This window comes from Phocoena phocoena, chromosome 2 (assembly GCF_963924675.1).
Source record: "Phocoena phocoena chromosome 2, mPhoPho1.1, whole genome shotgun sequence".
In the NCBI taxonomy this organism is placed as follows: domain Eukaryota; kingdom Metazoa; phylum Chordata; class Mammalia; order Artiodactyla; family Phocoenidae; genus Phocoena; species Phocoena phocoena.
In genome coordinates, this window is record NC_089220.1 from 237,492 (window position 1) to 255,038 (window position 17,547).

Sequence of the window (17,547 nt, forward strand, 5' to 3'; positions counted from 1 at the left end):
ACCAGACACCGGACCTGCTGGCACCGAGACTTTTGACTTCCAGCCCTCAGAACTGTGAGAACTAAATGCTGTTTAAGCTGCAGGCCTGTGGCACTTTGCTACCCACCTGAGCTGACAGTAGGGATGGGGCTTGAGCCTTCTCGGAGGATTTCTGCTCTGCCCCAGACAGGGCGCATCTAGGGCTGAACTTCTCACTTAGGAATCAAGACCCACTCCTTGGCAGGGGGTCACAGGGGCTGCTGTTCAGCAGGAGGCTGAGCCCTTAGCACCTGCGCCCAGGGGCTGGAGCCCCCAGGAGGAACCCTGGATGCTGGACCAAGACCTCCACCTGCACCTCCTCCAGTTTGTGCCACGTGGCTCCCTGCAGAGACGCCTCCCCTGGGAAGCCCGGGAGGCCCTGGGGGCCGAGCAATCCCCCCATCTGAGGGCCGGGTGCAGTGCCCACCGGACTTCACCACGGCCGCTGCGGCCAGGAAAGGGTCGGCACAGCCAGGGCTTCTGTTCAGGGGCTCCTGTGTGCCCCGGGGGGCTGCCCACGTGGCCCAACCATGGAGCTGAGGGCAGCCCCTCATGGTCAGAGCGGGCACTAGACGCTGCTGGGCGTGGCTCCCGCCAGGAAGGGCGACTGGAGACAGAGGAGGGGAAGCAGGACATCCGACCAGACCCCAGACGAGAATTCCTCCAAAACCAGCTGGGCAGACACTGAGTCCCAAGGAGGATGAAGTAAAAATGTGATAATAAACACACCCAGACGTGCCAAATCCAAAGAAAAACACTTCCTAGCAACCAGAGAACACACGCCGCCCACAGGGGAACCACTGGCAGGCTTACCGCACTCGTCAAAACCACTAGAGGCCAGGGGACACAGCCCCAGCGGCCCCTCCGTCCCCGGGGTGTGAGGACCGAGCGGGCGCCTGGGCGGAGCGGAAGGCGTGTGGAGGCTGGCCCCCTTGTGAGCAGGGGTCTGGTACCGAGGGGGGCCGGGAGAGGGGTGCACAGCCCACTCGGTAAGGCCCTCACTTGCTTGCGAGGGAGGGAGGGATGCTGGTTTCCCGTCAATGCTGGGAATTCTCACTTTTCAAGCACACGATAAAGGAACTTGAAAACAGATTTCCTGGAGGGGGTAATAAGAAAACTCAATCAATCTTCACCAATTTCCAAGGAATAAGTGACCAAAAATAGCAGAGGAAGAGCAAAACAAAGAAAGAATGACAACAGAAACGAGCACCAGTCTGACGCCACGGACTGCAAGGGCACGCGGCACCCGACGGGCATAAAGCGGGATCCGGGTGAAGGTGACAGAGGTGATAAAAGGGCTAGTCACCAGGAAGCTGAGCCACGCGGCCCTGCCCCCCGTCACCGGAGAAGGGAGGAATGCTGCGGGTCCCAGCTGGGGGGCTGGCCGGGCAAGTCACAGAGGCCAGCGCAGGACGCACCTCAGCTGGAACGGATGCCCCGGCCAGCGGAATCCCAGGAACCCCACGTCCCTCTTCCTCCCACGGACACAGCCTGCAGGCAACCCCACCCCACCGGGGCCTCATCCTGTCTCCAGGAGGCCCCACGCTCGGACCTCCTGTCGGACCGCCGCCCATCTTCCGGCCCACGTCCTCTAGCGCTGGACCCACTGTGGGTCACCCCAGGCCAGCCCCCAGCCTAGCACCCCATCTCCCTCCCTCTGGTCCCTCCTGGGGCACCCAGTTCACCAATATTCTCCACCTGAGATGCTGGACACAGCCCCGGACAACCCCTGGCACCACCTGGCCGCCCAGGTCCGCGACACGGACGTCCGGCCCCCCTCCTCCCTGGACCAGCACCTCACATCCCCTCCGCCCCACCTCGCTCCACTGCTCGTTCTGCTGAGAGACAGGGGTGACCTGAGGAGAGCTGCTTCTCACAGCAGCCAGCACACGGCCATTCCTCCGGTACCCCCCCATCGCGGCACCCCCCCCCGAGTCCCCCCAGCTACTGCTGCGCCCTCCTCTCCAAAGCAGGCTCCAGACAGGGTCCGTGCTCACCGCACACCCCAATCCCAGCAGCTGGCCCTCCTGGAAACGCTGGGTCTTGGGCCCTGGCTGTCTGCTGCCCCGGAGCCCCAGGTCCCTCTTCTCAGCCACACCACTGCCCTCCGTCCGGGCAGGCACTGGCCACACCAGGGCTGTCACCAGGCAAGGGGCAGGGTCACACTGAGGTCGGGCCAGCGATCAGACACACCAGCCCCCCAGGCTCGGCCACTCCCCACCACGGGCACAGCGGTCACCCCTGGCGGGAAGCCACCGCTGCGTCTGCTCAGGTGGGTCCTGCCTCATGGCCTGTCCTCCACAGAGAGGCCCCGAGACCCCAAGACACAAGGGGGCGGGGCTGGTGCCAGCTGGAGCCTCCCCCCACCGGGTGTGGGTACGGATGCAGGGGTTCACCCTGAGTTCCCTCTTCCAACAGCAGAGGTTCCAGCCCCGCTCGGTGGAGAACAAGGTCTCCTCCCTGAGACAGGCACCAGGTGCACCTGCTCTGAGGTAATGCAGCCGCCGTGGACCCACAGGCTTGCTCTCAGTGAGGGCGTACTGGGCCCCACCAGTCCCCAGGGGACGCTGCAGGGGTCCCTGCTGTGCCCACACAGAGGGAGGGCCGCCTGGACCACACCCAGCCATCGCGAGAAGCCCGCTGAGTGGTTACAGGCTCTGAGGAGACCAGAAGGTTCCTGCCACTTGCCCTGCCCCACACTGGTGCCTCCAGGGGATGCTCAGGCCCCCAGGCCCCTGATGCACTGCACCACAGAGGCTGAGCCTGGGGGTCCGAGCACCCTAGACTCCCCCAGAGCTCCTGGAGGCCCGGGGTCCCCTCCTCAACCAGGTCCGATCCCCAGGACATCCAGGTGCCAGGAAGCAAATCTCGAACGTCGGTGGAAATGCCAAGTCAGGCACGCGGGCGTGAGAGGCGAGGAGAGGGTCTGGTCGGGGCCATGCGGGGAGGGGCTGTAGCCCGCCAGCCGTGCCCAGGGCCCCTACAAACCACAGGCGCACCTCCCCGGAGGCCTCTGCCCATCACCTGGCTCCACGGCCTTCTCCTTCACAAACCAGCGCACAGCAGCGCCACGGCCGCCCGCCTGGGGAAGGGGGCGCGGGTCAGCCTCGAGAGGCCTCCTGGGGGCGGCCCACAGCCGGCTGAGCTAGCTCGGGAGGAAACAGCTGTGTAACATCCTAGCTTCACCTGAGTTAACTCCACAGCAGGGGAAGGAAATTAAACTAGAGCCCTGGACATCTGTAATGCTCTACTGCTATGAGTTTCCCAATTTCTCTCCCGCAAGGCTCTGGGTCCGGGTGAACCTGACACCCTTTCTCTTTAGGTCAGTAACATGCAAAAATGGGGCTGCCAGGCTGCATGTCTCACTGAGAAAGGTTCTCATCTTCACTCTACTCTTAAAGGGAATTGGAAAGACCCCCGAGTAGGAGGGGATCCCCAAGGAACTCTCTTCTAAACGGTCTGACCAGACATGTCTTTTTATTCCTAACACAAACAGCTTAACTGGAAATCCCACTTATACTGTTGCCCACTGTGCCCTCCTTTAAAGGAGCTGGTTTTCAGCAGGAAGGCGCTGGGCTGGGGCCTACGCAGCCGCCCTCTCTTGTCCCACGGCCCATGCACACTGCCCCAGAAACCTTCTCTGGAGAAGGACGGCAGCGCTAGGCGCCTATCTTGGGTACAGAGCACGTGCGGGATGGGATGCCCCAGCTTTCCAGCGGCCGTCCCCGAGCAGCTGGTGTAGCAGCTGCCCCCTCCACGAGGCCTCTGCGGTGGCGGCGGGGATGGAATGTCGGCCTGTCCGCTGAGCCGGGCCCAAGGCTCTGGGGGAGGGCGGCTTTTCTACCAGGCGTTGTCCCCTTTTCTCCAGGAGGCAGATGTGAAAGGGGACAGAGGTGTGGAGTCCTCTCCGCGGGTCGGGAGGGGCCTGGCTGCACAGGGGAGGTGGGGGGTCCTCTCCGCGGGTCGGGAGGGGCCTGGCTCCACAGGGGAGGTGGGGGGTCCTCTCCGCGGGTCGGGAGGGGCCTGGATGCACAGGGGAGGTGGGGAGTCCTCTCCGCGGGTCGGGAGGGGCCTGGCTCCACAGGGGAGGTGGGGGGTCCCCGTCTGTGCTGCGCTTCTCCCCTAGGACGACCTTCACCATCGCCACAAAGCTGGCATGACACCGAGACTGTGGGTGACCCCAGCACGGCCCCAGGGGCTCAGGTGCAGTGGTCCTACCTCCGACCCCGTTACTAATAAACAGACGTCTGAAGCCTTCGATGACCTGCCAGAGGCAAGCCCACAGGCGGGTGTTGGCGAGCTGCGACTGGGGGGGGTGGGGGGAGGCATCAGAGCCCCCCCCGCCGCCCAAACCCCGACGGTCAAGGTCCCGTGTCCCCCGCGGGGACCTGCAGCGGGGCAACGCCATCAGCTCTGCCTCGGCCGCTTTGGCACAAACCCAGGACAACGGCCTGCAGGGCAAGCACAGGGCCGTGCTCACAGCATGACCAGCTGAGGGCCCGAGGGGCGAGTGGCTGGTGGGGGAGCCGGGTCCCTGTGCCACTCGGCATCTGTGTACAGCCCACCACCCGCCTGGCCCCAGGGGCGGTCCTTGGTTGGCCCTGATGGACCCAGACATGTGCCTCTCCTGCGGCCTCAGGCCGTTGCCGCCGGACTCTCGGCCTGTCCCATGCCCCCTCCTCTGGGAAGTCCTCATTCTGAGTGGGGCCCCGTGCCCCCCCCAGCTGGCAGCTCAGTCTCGCCCCATTCTCACTCCTCTCCCGGGGGTGGGCGCCCAGCACTGCATCGAAAATCACAGCGTTTGGAAACATGCTCCACACGCAGCTCATCTCCTGGCACAGCCGGGCCGGCCAGGGGCACGCAGTTCGGGGTGTGGTGACTGTCACTCTCCATTAACTTGTCAAAGCGTGACAACTCTTAAGTCACGCTGCAACCAGTTACAGCAGAAAGTCCGGAGCCCGAGCGGGAATAAGCAAGAGACAGCGTGCTCCTGTTGGGGTGGGGGCAAGCACAGCGGGGGCACAGACGGGGGGTACCCCATAGGGACCCTGACCGGGAGCCGGCAGCAGTGTCCTGGCCGTGGGCTTGGTCACAGGAGCCCAGAACCCAAAGCTCACCCTGCCCTCACTGCCTGGCGCATCCAGCCTGGACGGGTAGGGCGGGAGGGCCCTGGGCCACCACAGAGCGTGGAATGGCCACGCGCCCTCCACTCCCTCCCGTGACCTGCCACGGGGCACCTCCGGGTGGCTGTACCCAGCCGGCCCCTTGGCGGAGCTCAGAGAAGGAACCGAGGGGGCGCCCAGGGCAGCACCCACCAGGACACTCGCCCCAGCACGACACCTGTCTGAGGCACTTTCGGGCGCCTTGGAGATGCGCCGTGTCTGCTCCCAGACAACAGGGACTAGCCTTGTGTGAGTCACGACACCCCCGAGCAGGGGGAGCCCCCACCTGGGTTCAGAAGCAGGGATGTGGGTGCTGGTTGCCGGGGGCCCTAGGGTGGTGACAATGTCCTCCGAGGCCTGAGGACACCTCCACAGAGCCAGCCCTCACACGGCGGCACCTGAAGCCCCACGTGCAAACCGTGCCGGAAAGCCTCATCCCATCCTGTCTGCATCTAAAAGTAGGAAGATCCTGGCTGGCCGTGATCCGATAAAAGATGACACACCATCGCTGCCGCGAGGTCGGCTGCAGGACTTGAAAACGAGGCTCCGGTTAAGGGAAAGATGCCGGTGTCCCAGCTGTCAAGGGTCCAAGGCTCCTCACTAAGGGTCTCCCCGGAGCAGCATTACCACTGTCCCAATGGGGACGCAGGCCCTACAGAGTAAAGTGGGCAAAGACGAGGGAGCCCAGCGCCAACTGGAGGAGCACGCAGCCCGTGCAGGTGACGCGGGGCAGAGGCGGTCGGAACCCAGGCCGCCGAAGGCCACAGCCACATCTGACCAGAGGGCAGTGCCTCCGAGGGCCAACTCCCCGCCAACAGGGTTCCACCTTCAAGGGGGCAGAGACGCCCAAGCCCACGCTGCTCTCCTCGGGACTCACGGTGTGTGTAGGGCTGCACGTCCTGGCAGGGGGTGGAGGGAATCGCCCCACGGACAGTGGAAACGGAGCCAGCTGATGGCCAGGACGGGAGACAGGAGAGGTGCTTCCCTTCCTGCCAAGGGCAAGACCCGGTGTGTCTGCCCAAGGAGAAGAGGCCGGGTCAGGCTCCTTGTGACACCTCCCAGCCGCTCCACTCTGTCCTGACCACTGTGGGGCGGTGGTCCTCACTGCTGGTGGACCTGAGCCCCCCGTGCAGACACTGCTCGTCCCCGTCCCTCTGCCATCCCTCCCCATCCTCTCCTGCCATCGGGACAAAGGTGCCCTGTGGCCAGGCCACCAGGAGCGTCCCTTCTCAGAACGGTAGCTGGATGCTGCCCCGGACCAGGGAGGCGTCGTGGTCTGGCTGGGGAGATGAGGAAAGGCCGGTGGGGGCGGCGGGGCCCGGCTGGCTGCCTCGCGTCTGGCAGGAAGAAGAACAGACGCTCTCGGTCCGCAGCACCTCCCACCACCTCGTGGCTGCAGATGCGCCCCCAGGGCCCGTTCTGGCCCATCCATGCAGAAGACCCCAGAGCTCGGCCTTGACCTCCAATGGGAAGAGCTACCAGGCCAGCAGAGCTGGGCGCTGCATGTCCGCTGCTGCTGAGAAGGGGCTCCTGGAGAACACGCACGTCTCACCCCGTAAAGCACAGAACACAGAGCGCTGCCTTCTCCAGGGGCGGGCGGGGGCCACGCGGGCTGGAGACACTCAGGAGTAGAAAGTGCTTTACTAGAAATTCCATTCTTCAGGACAGGGGTGTCCTCACATGCATCACAGCCCTCTGCAAAGTCCTCCTTGGCTGAGGACACATCCGTGGCAACACACCTCCAGGGCCGGAGGGAACTCAGCTTCCACATACACTCACCTGCTATTTTTAGGGCTTCTTTCAGGGCCACTGTCTAACAACCACAAGAGCGGCCAGGCGCAGGCAGCAGGGGGGAGCCAGCAGCTCCCACGCTCACCGCCCAGCGCATCCTGCAGCCCAAAATACCCAGCACCAGCGGGAACGACAACTGCGAGCCAGTTCCCACCGAGACCGGAAGCTGAGGGGCCCGGTCTGGAGTGTCTGATGAGACTCGGTCGTACTGGCAGGAGGACACACGGGACCGGTGGGGCCTGGGTGGGACAGCAGCACCAGGCCGCCCAGCATCAGGGCCGCCCCGTCCTGCCACTCCCTGCGTGCCTGCCCCTGAGCACCCCTATCTCTGTGATGGGTCACTCTGGCCACACCAAGTGATGCTCGGGCTCCGGAAGGACCTGAAGATCCAACCATGATGCCTCCACGTGCCCGTCGTTGCTCCTGACTGCAGAGCAACTCTCTGGAACAGTCCCCCAGCCCCACCCACCTGCTCCCAGACGCCCTTCGTCATCCGACCCTCCTGGGGTGGGATGCTGGGCATGCTGGGGAGAGGGAGAGGGGAGCTTGTTTTGGAGCCCAGATCCCGGGAAGAGAGGGACAGGCAGCGGGGCGACTGAGGGGCCCCACCTGGTTGATGGGTCACTAAGCATCCCATGAGATGACAGCTGCCCCACGTGGCCAATTCCTTCCGCACGAAAGCCAACTCGGGAAGACGATACGTTTACAGCACTGCGCCCACGGAGGGCTACTGCCCACCTCGACACCTGCCGGAGGAGCAGGCCACCGCCCAGGTGTGCACCGGGGCCGGGCACTGCCCGGCACAGGGCGGTCAGGGGGCGCTGAATGGAGCTGCGCTGACTCCAGCAAGGGGCCAGGCCTCCCCCAGAGACGCCCAGCCCGCAGGCGTGGGTAGCTGGGGTCAGGTGCCTCAGTCTCTCCCTCAACGCGGCTCTCATCGCTCAGAAGCTGCCGAGCCCCGAGCCCACTCTCAACCCTGCGTGCTGCCCTCCCCGCCCCGCCTCCCCCACCCACACGTCCAACCAGAGCTCAGCCTCCAACTGAACTCACGCCCCCCAACAGACTGGTGACTCCCCAGACCTCCACACGAAGCCCAGGGTCCTGAACACGGCATCCCGTTCAACCACAGGCCCGCGCCAAGTGCCACTCCGTGCCCGCTCTGCCCACGGTGGGGGACGGCCGATCCCGCCCGCCCCGCACACCCTCCTGCAGGCCGGGGTGCAGGGGGACGCGGACGCGCCTCTGCAGAAAAGAGGGCTGAGAACTGGCCACTGAAACGGGGACGAGCACAGACTGCCCGGTGGCCGGTCTCAGCGACATCAGAGGGAAGGGCTGCCAAAGGGCCGGCGTGTGCCGGGGCGAGCAGACAGACGGGGGCAGACGACTACTGCAGAGAAAGTGCCTGATGAAAATCACCACCCCACAGAGTCAAGAGGCCAGTGACCCCAACTCAGGCACAGCAAAGAGGTGACTGCAGAGCCACTAGGGAGAAAGGACAGACCTTCCAGCCAATCACGGCTGACAGGCACCTCTCAACAGCAGAACTGAGAGCCAAGTCGGGGGAGATGCTGCCCGGGACCCCACAACCGGGGGGACGCGCTCCAGGACGAGGGTGAACATCTTCAGATACACTGAAAGAACAGCTAGTTATCCGCAGATCCTCACTGAAAACACCCTGAAGACGCATTTTCCGACACAAGGAGAAAAATGATTCCGAGTCCAGAGATACGAAAAGAATAAAGAAAAGAAGGCGGTGAGGGCTTCCCTGGTGGCGCAGTGGTTGAGAGTCCACCTGCCGATGCAGGGGACACGGGTTCGTGCCCCGGTCCGGGAAGATCCCACATGCCACGGAGCGGCTGGGCCGATGAGCCATGGCTGCTGAGCCTGTGCGTCCGGAGCCTGTGCTCCGCAACGGGAGAGGCCACAACAGTGAGAGGCCCGGGTACCGCAAAAAAAAAAAAAAAAAAAAAAGAAAGTGGTGAGAGTTTTGAGATTAATCAAGTATTAACAATATAAAGAAAAAAAACAATATAAAGTAATAATAACCTCATATGGGCTAAAAAAGAAGACAGCTAAAATACTCTAAACAAAAGCACGTATACGTGAAAGTGTTGGGTCAGAATAATGTGCTCTAAGGTCCCGGTGTTGTTCAGGAAGAGAATTTACAACTAACTTTAAATTGTAACAAGTACGCAATTTACAATTTATATGGTAACCAGTGAAGAAGTAGTAGTGACAAGTTTCAAACTAATAGAAAGGGAAATAGAATAAGAAAAAAAAACGCAAAATAAGGTATGACAGAAAAGAGAAAGAAATGTAAAAAATGTAGGACAATAATAAGCACAAAATAAAATGGTAGACGTGAGCCCAAATATCAGTAATTTAGATAAAGGACGACAGACTGAATGTCCTACAGTTAGAAAATAAAGACTGTCAGATCGAATGAAAACGAAATCTAGATCGTGCCAAACAACCAAAGATATGTGTAACCTGTAAAGATACAGGAAAGTTTAAAGAAACAAGGTGGGCAAAGATATGACAGGCAAATATACCCAGAAGAAAGCTCAGAGAGCTACACTGTTACCAAATCTTTGCTCTGACAAAAAGCACTGTCAGGTCAGGAGTGAGACACGCTGACCAGTTCAAACACCCGGAGGGATTGCGATTCTAAACAGGATGTACCTAATGACAGAACTCCAGGAGAAACAGACAAAGCCAAGCATGACCTAAAGGGACAGGTATCAAACATGACACTGCCAAGTGCCAAACACATGACCCTTTTCAGGACAGACAGAACGTGTATGAACACTGACTTCAAACAGGGCCACAGAGTAAGTTCCAAAGCATCGTAAGGACCTGGTGTCATACTGACCACCCTCTGTGACAACATAACTAAGTTAGAAATGAACAATAGAAAAAAAAGAGAAGAAATGAATTCGGCAATGGAAAAGCAACTAAGGAAAAAACCATACGTTTGGATATTAAGAAACTTTGAAATATCCCATCATGCCAAAGAGAGAATAATGGAAAATTTTAAAAAGATTTTTAAACTGAAAGATTTTATATATAAAAGCTTGTGAAACGCAGCCAAAGCATTACTTATTTTGTATTTATAAAATCTTACGTGAAAGGAAAGGAGAAAAAATAATGAGCTATTTAAAGAAATTAGAGCATCCAAAAAATTAATTAATTAATTAATTTAAAAAGGGCTTCCCTGGTGGTGCAGTGGTTAAGAATCCGCCTGCCAATGCAGGGTACACGGGTTCAAGCCCTGGTCCGGGAAGATCCTACATGCCACGGAGCAACTAAGCCCGTGTGCCACAGCTACTGAGCCTGTGCTCTAGAGCCTGAGAGCCACAACTGCTGAGCTCACGTGCCACAACTACTGAAGCCCACGTGCCTAGAGCCCGTGCTCCACAACAAGAGAAGCTACTGCAATGAGAAGCGCACGCACCACAACGAAGAGTAGCCCCTGCTTGCCGCAACTAGAGAAGGCCCGTGCACAGCAACGAACACCCAACGCAGCCAATAAATAAATCAGAACAGGAACATAAAAATAAAAATAAAGAGCATGAGCGGAAAGAAATAAAGATACAAATATTCATTTTTTTAAAAAATGATGAACCCTTGGTGAGATAGATCAGGGTGTGGATGTCCACATGCAGAAACAGTCAACACCAGGAATTAAAAAGGGACAGCCTAAAGGTCCTGCAGACATAAAAAAAAAAAAAAAAAAAAGAATATTACGAACAACTTTTCGCCAAAAACTTGAAAATCTGGACGAAATGGACAAATTCCCAGAAAACTATATTTCCGAAACTAACTTAAAGTGGGGGTGTGTGTGTCCTACAATCATTAAAGAAATGGAGCCAGGAGTTACACTTGCCCCAAAGCAACTTCAAGCTCAGGTGTTGTACTGGTGATTTCTCCCACACATTCAAGGAACAAACAATTCCTGTTTCACACAAACAATACCATGCAACCGCTCTTTCTACAGGATATCTTGGCACCAAAATCTGATAAGGGCAGTAGCTGAGCAGGAGATTACAGACCCTAGACAGAGATGCAGAAGTCCCAAGCAAAATCTTAATCTCCGTCTACCCACGTACAGGAAGGGGAACACGGCATGACCACGCTGGTATTTTTCCAAGAGTGAAAGGTTAGTTTAATGCTAGAAAATCCATTGACGCAATTTACTGCATCGGTCGTTAAAGGAGAAGGACCACGTCAGGCTCTTGATTATACCCAACACCCACGCACAACAAGTGCAGAGCGAGACCCCAAGGAGAAACTATCGTGCAGCCACCAGAATGGCTGGAATTGAAAAGACGGTAACACAGAACGTGCACAGAACGTGCACAGAACGGCTGGCGGCCATGCAAGGTGGTGCCACCACTTCGGAAAGCCCGCAGTGTCTTCATAGTTGACACACCCCCGCCTCCCCTGCGACCAGCCATCCTGAAGAGAAGAGCAAACGCGGCCCAAGCCCTGACCCTGGATGGCCACAGTGGCTCTGAACACAACAGCTCCAAAGGAAATGACCCCAACACCCACCGGCAGGAGCAGGTTCAAACCACGTGCAGATGCCACCAACGTGGAGAGGGAGCCGCGGGGCTGCCGTGCGCGATGCCCGGGGCACCTGGCCGGTGGGGGAGCCTGGCCCCGAGCGCTCGACACTCATCCGCGGGTGACGGAGACATCCCCGTCCTGCGGGCTGTGGCGGACCCGGACACGCGGCTGCCAAAGCTCACACTTCAGCTGAAGGCCCTTCCGCGAGCGTGAGCTCACCCTCTGTGGCCGGCAGAGGGCGCCAACAGGAGGATGTGGAGAAATGTGAACGCGCAGTACGCCTGTGGAAAGATGTCCGACCCCGTGAAATTAATTCATAAGCCTCAACAGGAAGGAAAATTAAGGGGCAAGTGCTAGGGTCCAAAATGCCCCAGACCCCGCTGAAGCTGCGTGCGGGGGGGCGAGGAGGCTGCTTTGGGAATCCCAGCAGAGGGGCAGGGATAGGAAGACGCCAGGGCCAGGGGTCACTGGGAAGGGGTGCTGTCCACTCCCTCGAGAAAACCCACGGAACCGAGCCTGCCTCTGTCACAGCCCCGTGGGCCTGGCACCAGCTGCTGGGAAGAGCAGAGAGCTCTCCCGCCACCACCAGGAAGGAAAGACCACAAGACAAGACCAAGGCCAACGCCGGGTGCACCTCAGGAGGCATCACAGACCTCGAAAAGACAGCCAAGAAGCGTGCACCATCAGAGGAGGGTGGTGTCAACACATTGCCGAAAAAGGATTACCAGTCCCTAAAAAGCTGCTGAGACTCAAGTAGGGGGGAAAGAAAGGAGAAAAAATTGGCAAAAGAAATGAACAGGAATTTCGCTGATGAGGAAGTACAAATGGCCTACATCAGTAATCAGAGAAATTCAAATTAAAACCACAATACCATTTCACACCCACCAGATTGGCAACAATTGAAAGTCAGGCAGTGCTGGCAAGAAGGCAGAGCCGTGGGGATGCGGGGCGGTTGGGAGGGGTGGGGGGTGGGGAGGCCGGAGCTGGCCTAACAGCTCTGGGAAGGCTCCTGGTGGTGACGCCCAGCACACGCCCCCCAAACCCTACTGCCTGCGGCAGAGGGCCAGTGCGAGAATGCCCGCCCACGGGGTGCATTCATAACTGGCCCAAAACTGTGGACAGCCACAGGTCCCCCCACAAAGCAGAGACACGTGCTGCTGTCTTACAGGGAACACCACGCCGCAGGCACAGACATCAGCTCGATGCCGCTCAGAAACTTAGAGACCGGGCGAGAGGAGACGTGCAAACGGACAGAGAGTGGAATCCCTTCTACATAAAGTCTCCGAGCGAGCGGAACGAAGAACAGCCTACCCAAGGAGGCCTGCTCGGGGGTCCAAGCGGGGGGCCCGGGTGCTGCGGGGAGGGGCTGTTCTGTGCGTCTGACCCCTGAGCTCTGCGCCTGCCCACCCCGACGGCTGCTCAGCCCCACGCCTACAGAGCAACCCGCCAGGCCCCGCCCCCCGCCCCCCACCCAGGCAGAGCCGTGGACCCCCAGCACCTAGCGCTGCACGGCCCCGCCCCCGCCCTCCCCACACACCCACCAGAGTGGGCTTCCTACACCAGCTCCGCGGGGGGCCGACTGGGCCCCTCGACCACGCAACCCCTGCCCACCTGCCACCTCCCTCACCTCCCTCTGGTCAAAACTTCGGTGGTCTTTCGGGGCACCCCAGGAGGCTGCTGAAGAGGTGCAGGAAGGGGGGCAAGCATGCCCTCAGGGAGCGCCGTGGGGCGGCAGCCAGCGGGGGGGGGGGGGGGGGGGTGGGGGGTGTGACAGACAGGAGAAGCATGGTGGGGAAGGTCCAGGATGACCTTTGGCTGTGGCGCCCGACACTGGGCCAAATGCCAAGACGGGAAGTTGGAGGGGGTGGGAGGCCAGGCCTGGGGAGGTGCCCCTGAGACTTCCCAAACAAGAGGCAAGCAGGCGGGACTCCCTCGGACACCACAACCTCCCAAGGCCCCACACAGGTCTGGGAGCACCCATCCTTTTCACTCGGCACAGCCAATGCCCTGAGCCACCAGCCTTGTGCTCGGGAGGGCAACCCTGGCACCCGGCACCCTCTGCGTCCCCAACACCTGGCTCGCACACCTGTTGAAGGAGCTGTGGCAGAGCACACCCCCCTCGGTACACACTGGCCACTTCCTCTGGTCCCGCCAGGGGATCTCCCCAGGGAGAGCTTTTCCCTGCCGCCCCCCTGCAGCCCTTGTGGCCTGGTGTCCATTCCAGAACCAGGCCCTGGTGTGAGTTTGTCTCTCTTCCCCCTCAGCCTGGGAGCTTCCTCAGCAGGGACCACTGAATCAGGAAGAAACCCGCAGAGCTTCAAGCTGGCAGGAGGAGCAGGGAAGCGACAGGCCTGAGTCGAGTCGGGATGGCCATGGCGCTGTCCTGAGCGTGAGCCTCGTCCAGCTGTACCGCTGGGGACAGGGCACTTCCCCCCAAGTGGAAAGGGCAGCATCTTTTGCGACAGCAAAATTAACAGTATGATGTAAGGAGCAGTGTTTATGTACAAGGAAGTCCCTAAATTACACAGCATAGTGCAAACAGGCAAGGGGCAGATACCCCCCGCCAGCAGGACAGAGGGGGTACGGCCAGACCCTCAAAAGGACGAAGGATGAAGGAATAAAATTGTGGTCCCAGGTCCCAGATCTGTGTGTCCCCTGGACACTGCGTGCCCTGAGTGACTCCCAGGCCACTCAGGCTTGACAGTGTGGCTGGACGCAAAAGGAAATCTATGGTACCCGGTGGAGAGAGAAGACACCCTGAGTCAACTCCACCGTCACCGCATCGGTAGGCAGGTGCAACGATGCCGGTTGGGAGCCAACCAGGTGTGCGCCTCGGAGAGCCTCGGGGGACCGCGGGGCCTGAGAAACCCGGGACCACTTCCTCCGCTGCACGGGACCAGGACCTCAGGGACCATCCACGCATCAGGGGTTGTCCGCACGGAAGGCGCGTGCCCGAGGTGGGGCGCAAAGGCGACGGCCCGGGGTGTGGGTCCCGAGTGGGGATCCCAGAGTGAACGGTTCCGGGTGGACTGTCCCGGGTGGGGGCCCCGGGTGCAGGTCCGGGGTGGCCGGTCCCGCGTGCAGGCCTCGGGTGGGGACCCAGGCGCGAGGTCCCCTGTGGCCGGTCCCGGGTGGCCGGCAGGTGCGCGCGGGAACAAAGCGGCAGGCGGGCGGCGGCGTACCTGGGCACGCAGCTGGGGCTGGAGCCGTCCACCTCCCAGGTGGCGAACAGGTTCATGGGCACCGGCGTGTTGAGCGCGGCGGGCGCGCCGGCCAGGCCCAGGCGGCCCCGCTCGGCCATGGCGCCGGCCCCGCCGCTCCCTCGGCGGCCTGGGCTGCGGCCGGGCCGCGGACGCGCGGCGGGCGGGCGGGCGGGCCGGGCGCGCGGAGGGCGGCGGCGCGGTCACATGGCTGCAGGGCGGCGGGGACAGCCGGGCGGGCGTCGGACAAGCCCGCGGGCGGCGACCAGGCTGCGGCCGCCCCGCCCCGCCCGCGCGCGCCCCCACCGCGCCCCCCCTCCCCCGACCGCGCCGCCGCCGCTGATTGGCTGGGCGGGCGCGCGCTCGCCGCTTCGGGCCCAATCACGGCCCGCGGAGGGCTCACCGGAAGTGAGATTCGCGCGCCCCCCTCGAGCCGGCGCCCCCGGAGGCGCCCCAGCCCGCGGCCCGCGGGAGCGCGCGTCCGCGCCTGCGCACAGGCCCCGCCCAGAGCGCCGCGCCCCGCCCCCCGGGAGAGGCAGGGAGGGGCCAGAGAGACCTCAGGGTCCGCCTGTGGCCCTGTGCCCCGCGAGCCCCCCGGGAGCACTTGTTGTCCCCCGTATCCCCCGGGCCTCTGCGCGTCCCCGACCCCCCAGTCCTACGCCTCCTCAGAATCTCCCCGCCCCCCCCCTCCTCCCCCGCGCCCTCCGCGTGTCCCCCGGCGCCCTCCAGTCCCATGCCGGACCCCGGGTCCTCCGCACCGACTTCTAGACCACCGGGCCCCCGCGCCTCTCGTGTCCCCCGGAGGCTTGCCCACCCTGCGAACTCTCTTTGTCCCCCCACCGTCTCTTTGTACCCTCCCCCCGCGCCGACTCCCTTGGAGGATCGCCCGGGTGGGGCGTGAAGCAGGAGGACCAGGGTCGCGGGTGGCACAGACCCATCAGCCCCCCCTCAAGGAGTTCCTCCCTGCGGGCGCACTGGGACTCCACACAGGCTCAGTGTGCAGATTGGTCCTCCATAAATCCCCTCTGGCGTGTCCTCTTTCTGCCTGAGCCTCCTTATTATCCAGCAATGCCCTTTCTGCGGTTTTTACACATGACAGTGGAGAACAAACGTCTGGGGGCAGGCGTGGCTCCTGGCCATGGGGCTCACAGTGAACTTGGGGATCCAGGCAAGTAGGAGGCAATGACCAGAGCTACCCATTGGGCCCATGGGGCAGGGAAGGTCAGAAAAGGCCCTAGAAAAGAACATCTAGTTTTGGGGGCCCAAGGAGGGGTCCCCTCCCCCCATCCTTTTGGCGGTGGCTCTGATCAGTCACCAGATCCTGCTGCTGAGATTCAGGGAAAGCTTTTCTGGCAGCTCTTCTGTTTCTTTGTAGCCACAGTATTCACAGTTGCTTTTCTCTCTAGTTGCTGTCTGTGTCTTGTTGTCTACTGAAAGAAGCCCAGCCCGAGCAAACGGACTTTCTTCCCTCACCCTTGGGGTTTACCATCCAGCGCCCCATTAGCTCTTTCTCCTGCAGAGGACCCCATGCTGGCTCCTTCCTTTGTAAGAGCTCAGCCTCCAGCTCTGACTCCCTATCTGGAGCTGCAAACAGCTGTGGCTGCTTAAAGCCAGGGTGGCATTTTGGAGAGAACAAGAGAATCTGTGTTTCCCACATGTTCCTGCGCCTTTGGGGTGGTACAGCTGAAAGCCACGCGGGGCTGTCTGTCCTCAGCCAGCTGACTGGGTATTGTCTTACATCGCTGCTCCTGCCAGGCAGAGTGCCTGCGGGTCTCATACCTCTGAGATGGGGGGAGGGGGGTGTCCGGAGAACGGGCACCAGCCCCCTGTGAGGACAGGGGCCCAGTGACCTCAGCGTTTGGCTTGCTGCGGTGCCGGATGGCGAGAGGTGCGGTGGCGTCAGATGAATGGGCCACCTGACACTTTGTGTCTGTGTGCGCTGGCATCTCACCCAGGAGAGGAGTATACCTGGGGGTCAAGTGAGGAGATGTGGGGTGACTAAGCCGTACACAAGGGGGCTTGACACCAGCTGCCTGTACAGTAGAGCTGTGCCCCTCCTCGGTCCCAGGGACCACTGTGAACCCTTCATGGACCGGACAGCCCTGTTCCATCCCCAAGTCACAGACGAGGAAACTGAGGCACCCAAGGGTATGCAGCCCCTAAGGGGAGGGGCCCGGGTGTGGGCTCACACATTCTGGTCCAGAGCTGTCCCGATAAGCACAACGGTGGAAATGCTTAAATCTTTCTGCGAGGCAGGGAGGCAGAGACTGGAAACAAGCTGTGTGCTCTGTACCTGTGACTCTGTTTTTATTTGTTCCTTTTTTAAGGTAGGACCATATGGACACCACAATGTTAATGGTGGTGAGATGGAGTGGACAGGTATCACTTTGTGATCAGAGTCACCTTTTTGGCCAGAACCTCTTCCATGCATTGCCACCCTCTGTGTTTGAAAATGACTCTGGACTGTGTGTCCCAGGATGGGTGCCCTGAAAGCTGGGAGGATGCCCCTTTAAATGGCACAGTGTGACACATACTCCCCACACACACACCCCGCAAATGTTTGGAGGACATCTGTTCTTTCTGATGGCTGTTTCTTTAGAACAGGAACTTGGTTAAAGAGGACCCTCTCTGGACAACTGGTGTGGCATGGTTGGGGATGAAGCTGGAGGAGAGGGTTTGTCTAGAGCACTGAGGTCCCTGTAGGGCGCCCTGAAATCCTTTGCTGAGGACCTGATAGTGTGCCGCCTGCCTGCCAAGTTTTTCAAACGCATTAAGGCCTCGGCCCCCCGACTCCCGGTAGATGGGAC

The 17,547-nt window shown here is 60.8% G+C and overlaps 1 protein-coding gene across 2 annotated transcripts in view; it reads right to left on the minus strand.

Moving 5' to 3' along the window:
• Positions 1-14,841, minus strand: part of PACS2 (phosphofurin acidic cluster sorting protein 2) — a 58,867-nt gene extending 44,026 nt beyond the window's left edge. For both annotated transcript variants that reach the window (XM_065870972.1, XM_065870971.1), the window contains exon 1: positions 14,723-14,841. In XM_065870972.1, coding sequence (XP_065727044.1) covers positions 14,723-14,841 — 119 coding nt within the window. The remainder of the gene's footprint in view (positions 1-14,722) is intronic.
• Between the last annotated feature and the right edge of the window lie 2,706 nt (positions 14,842-17,547).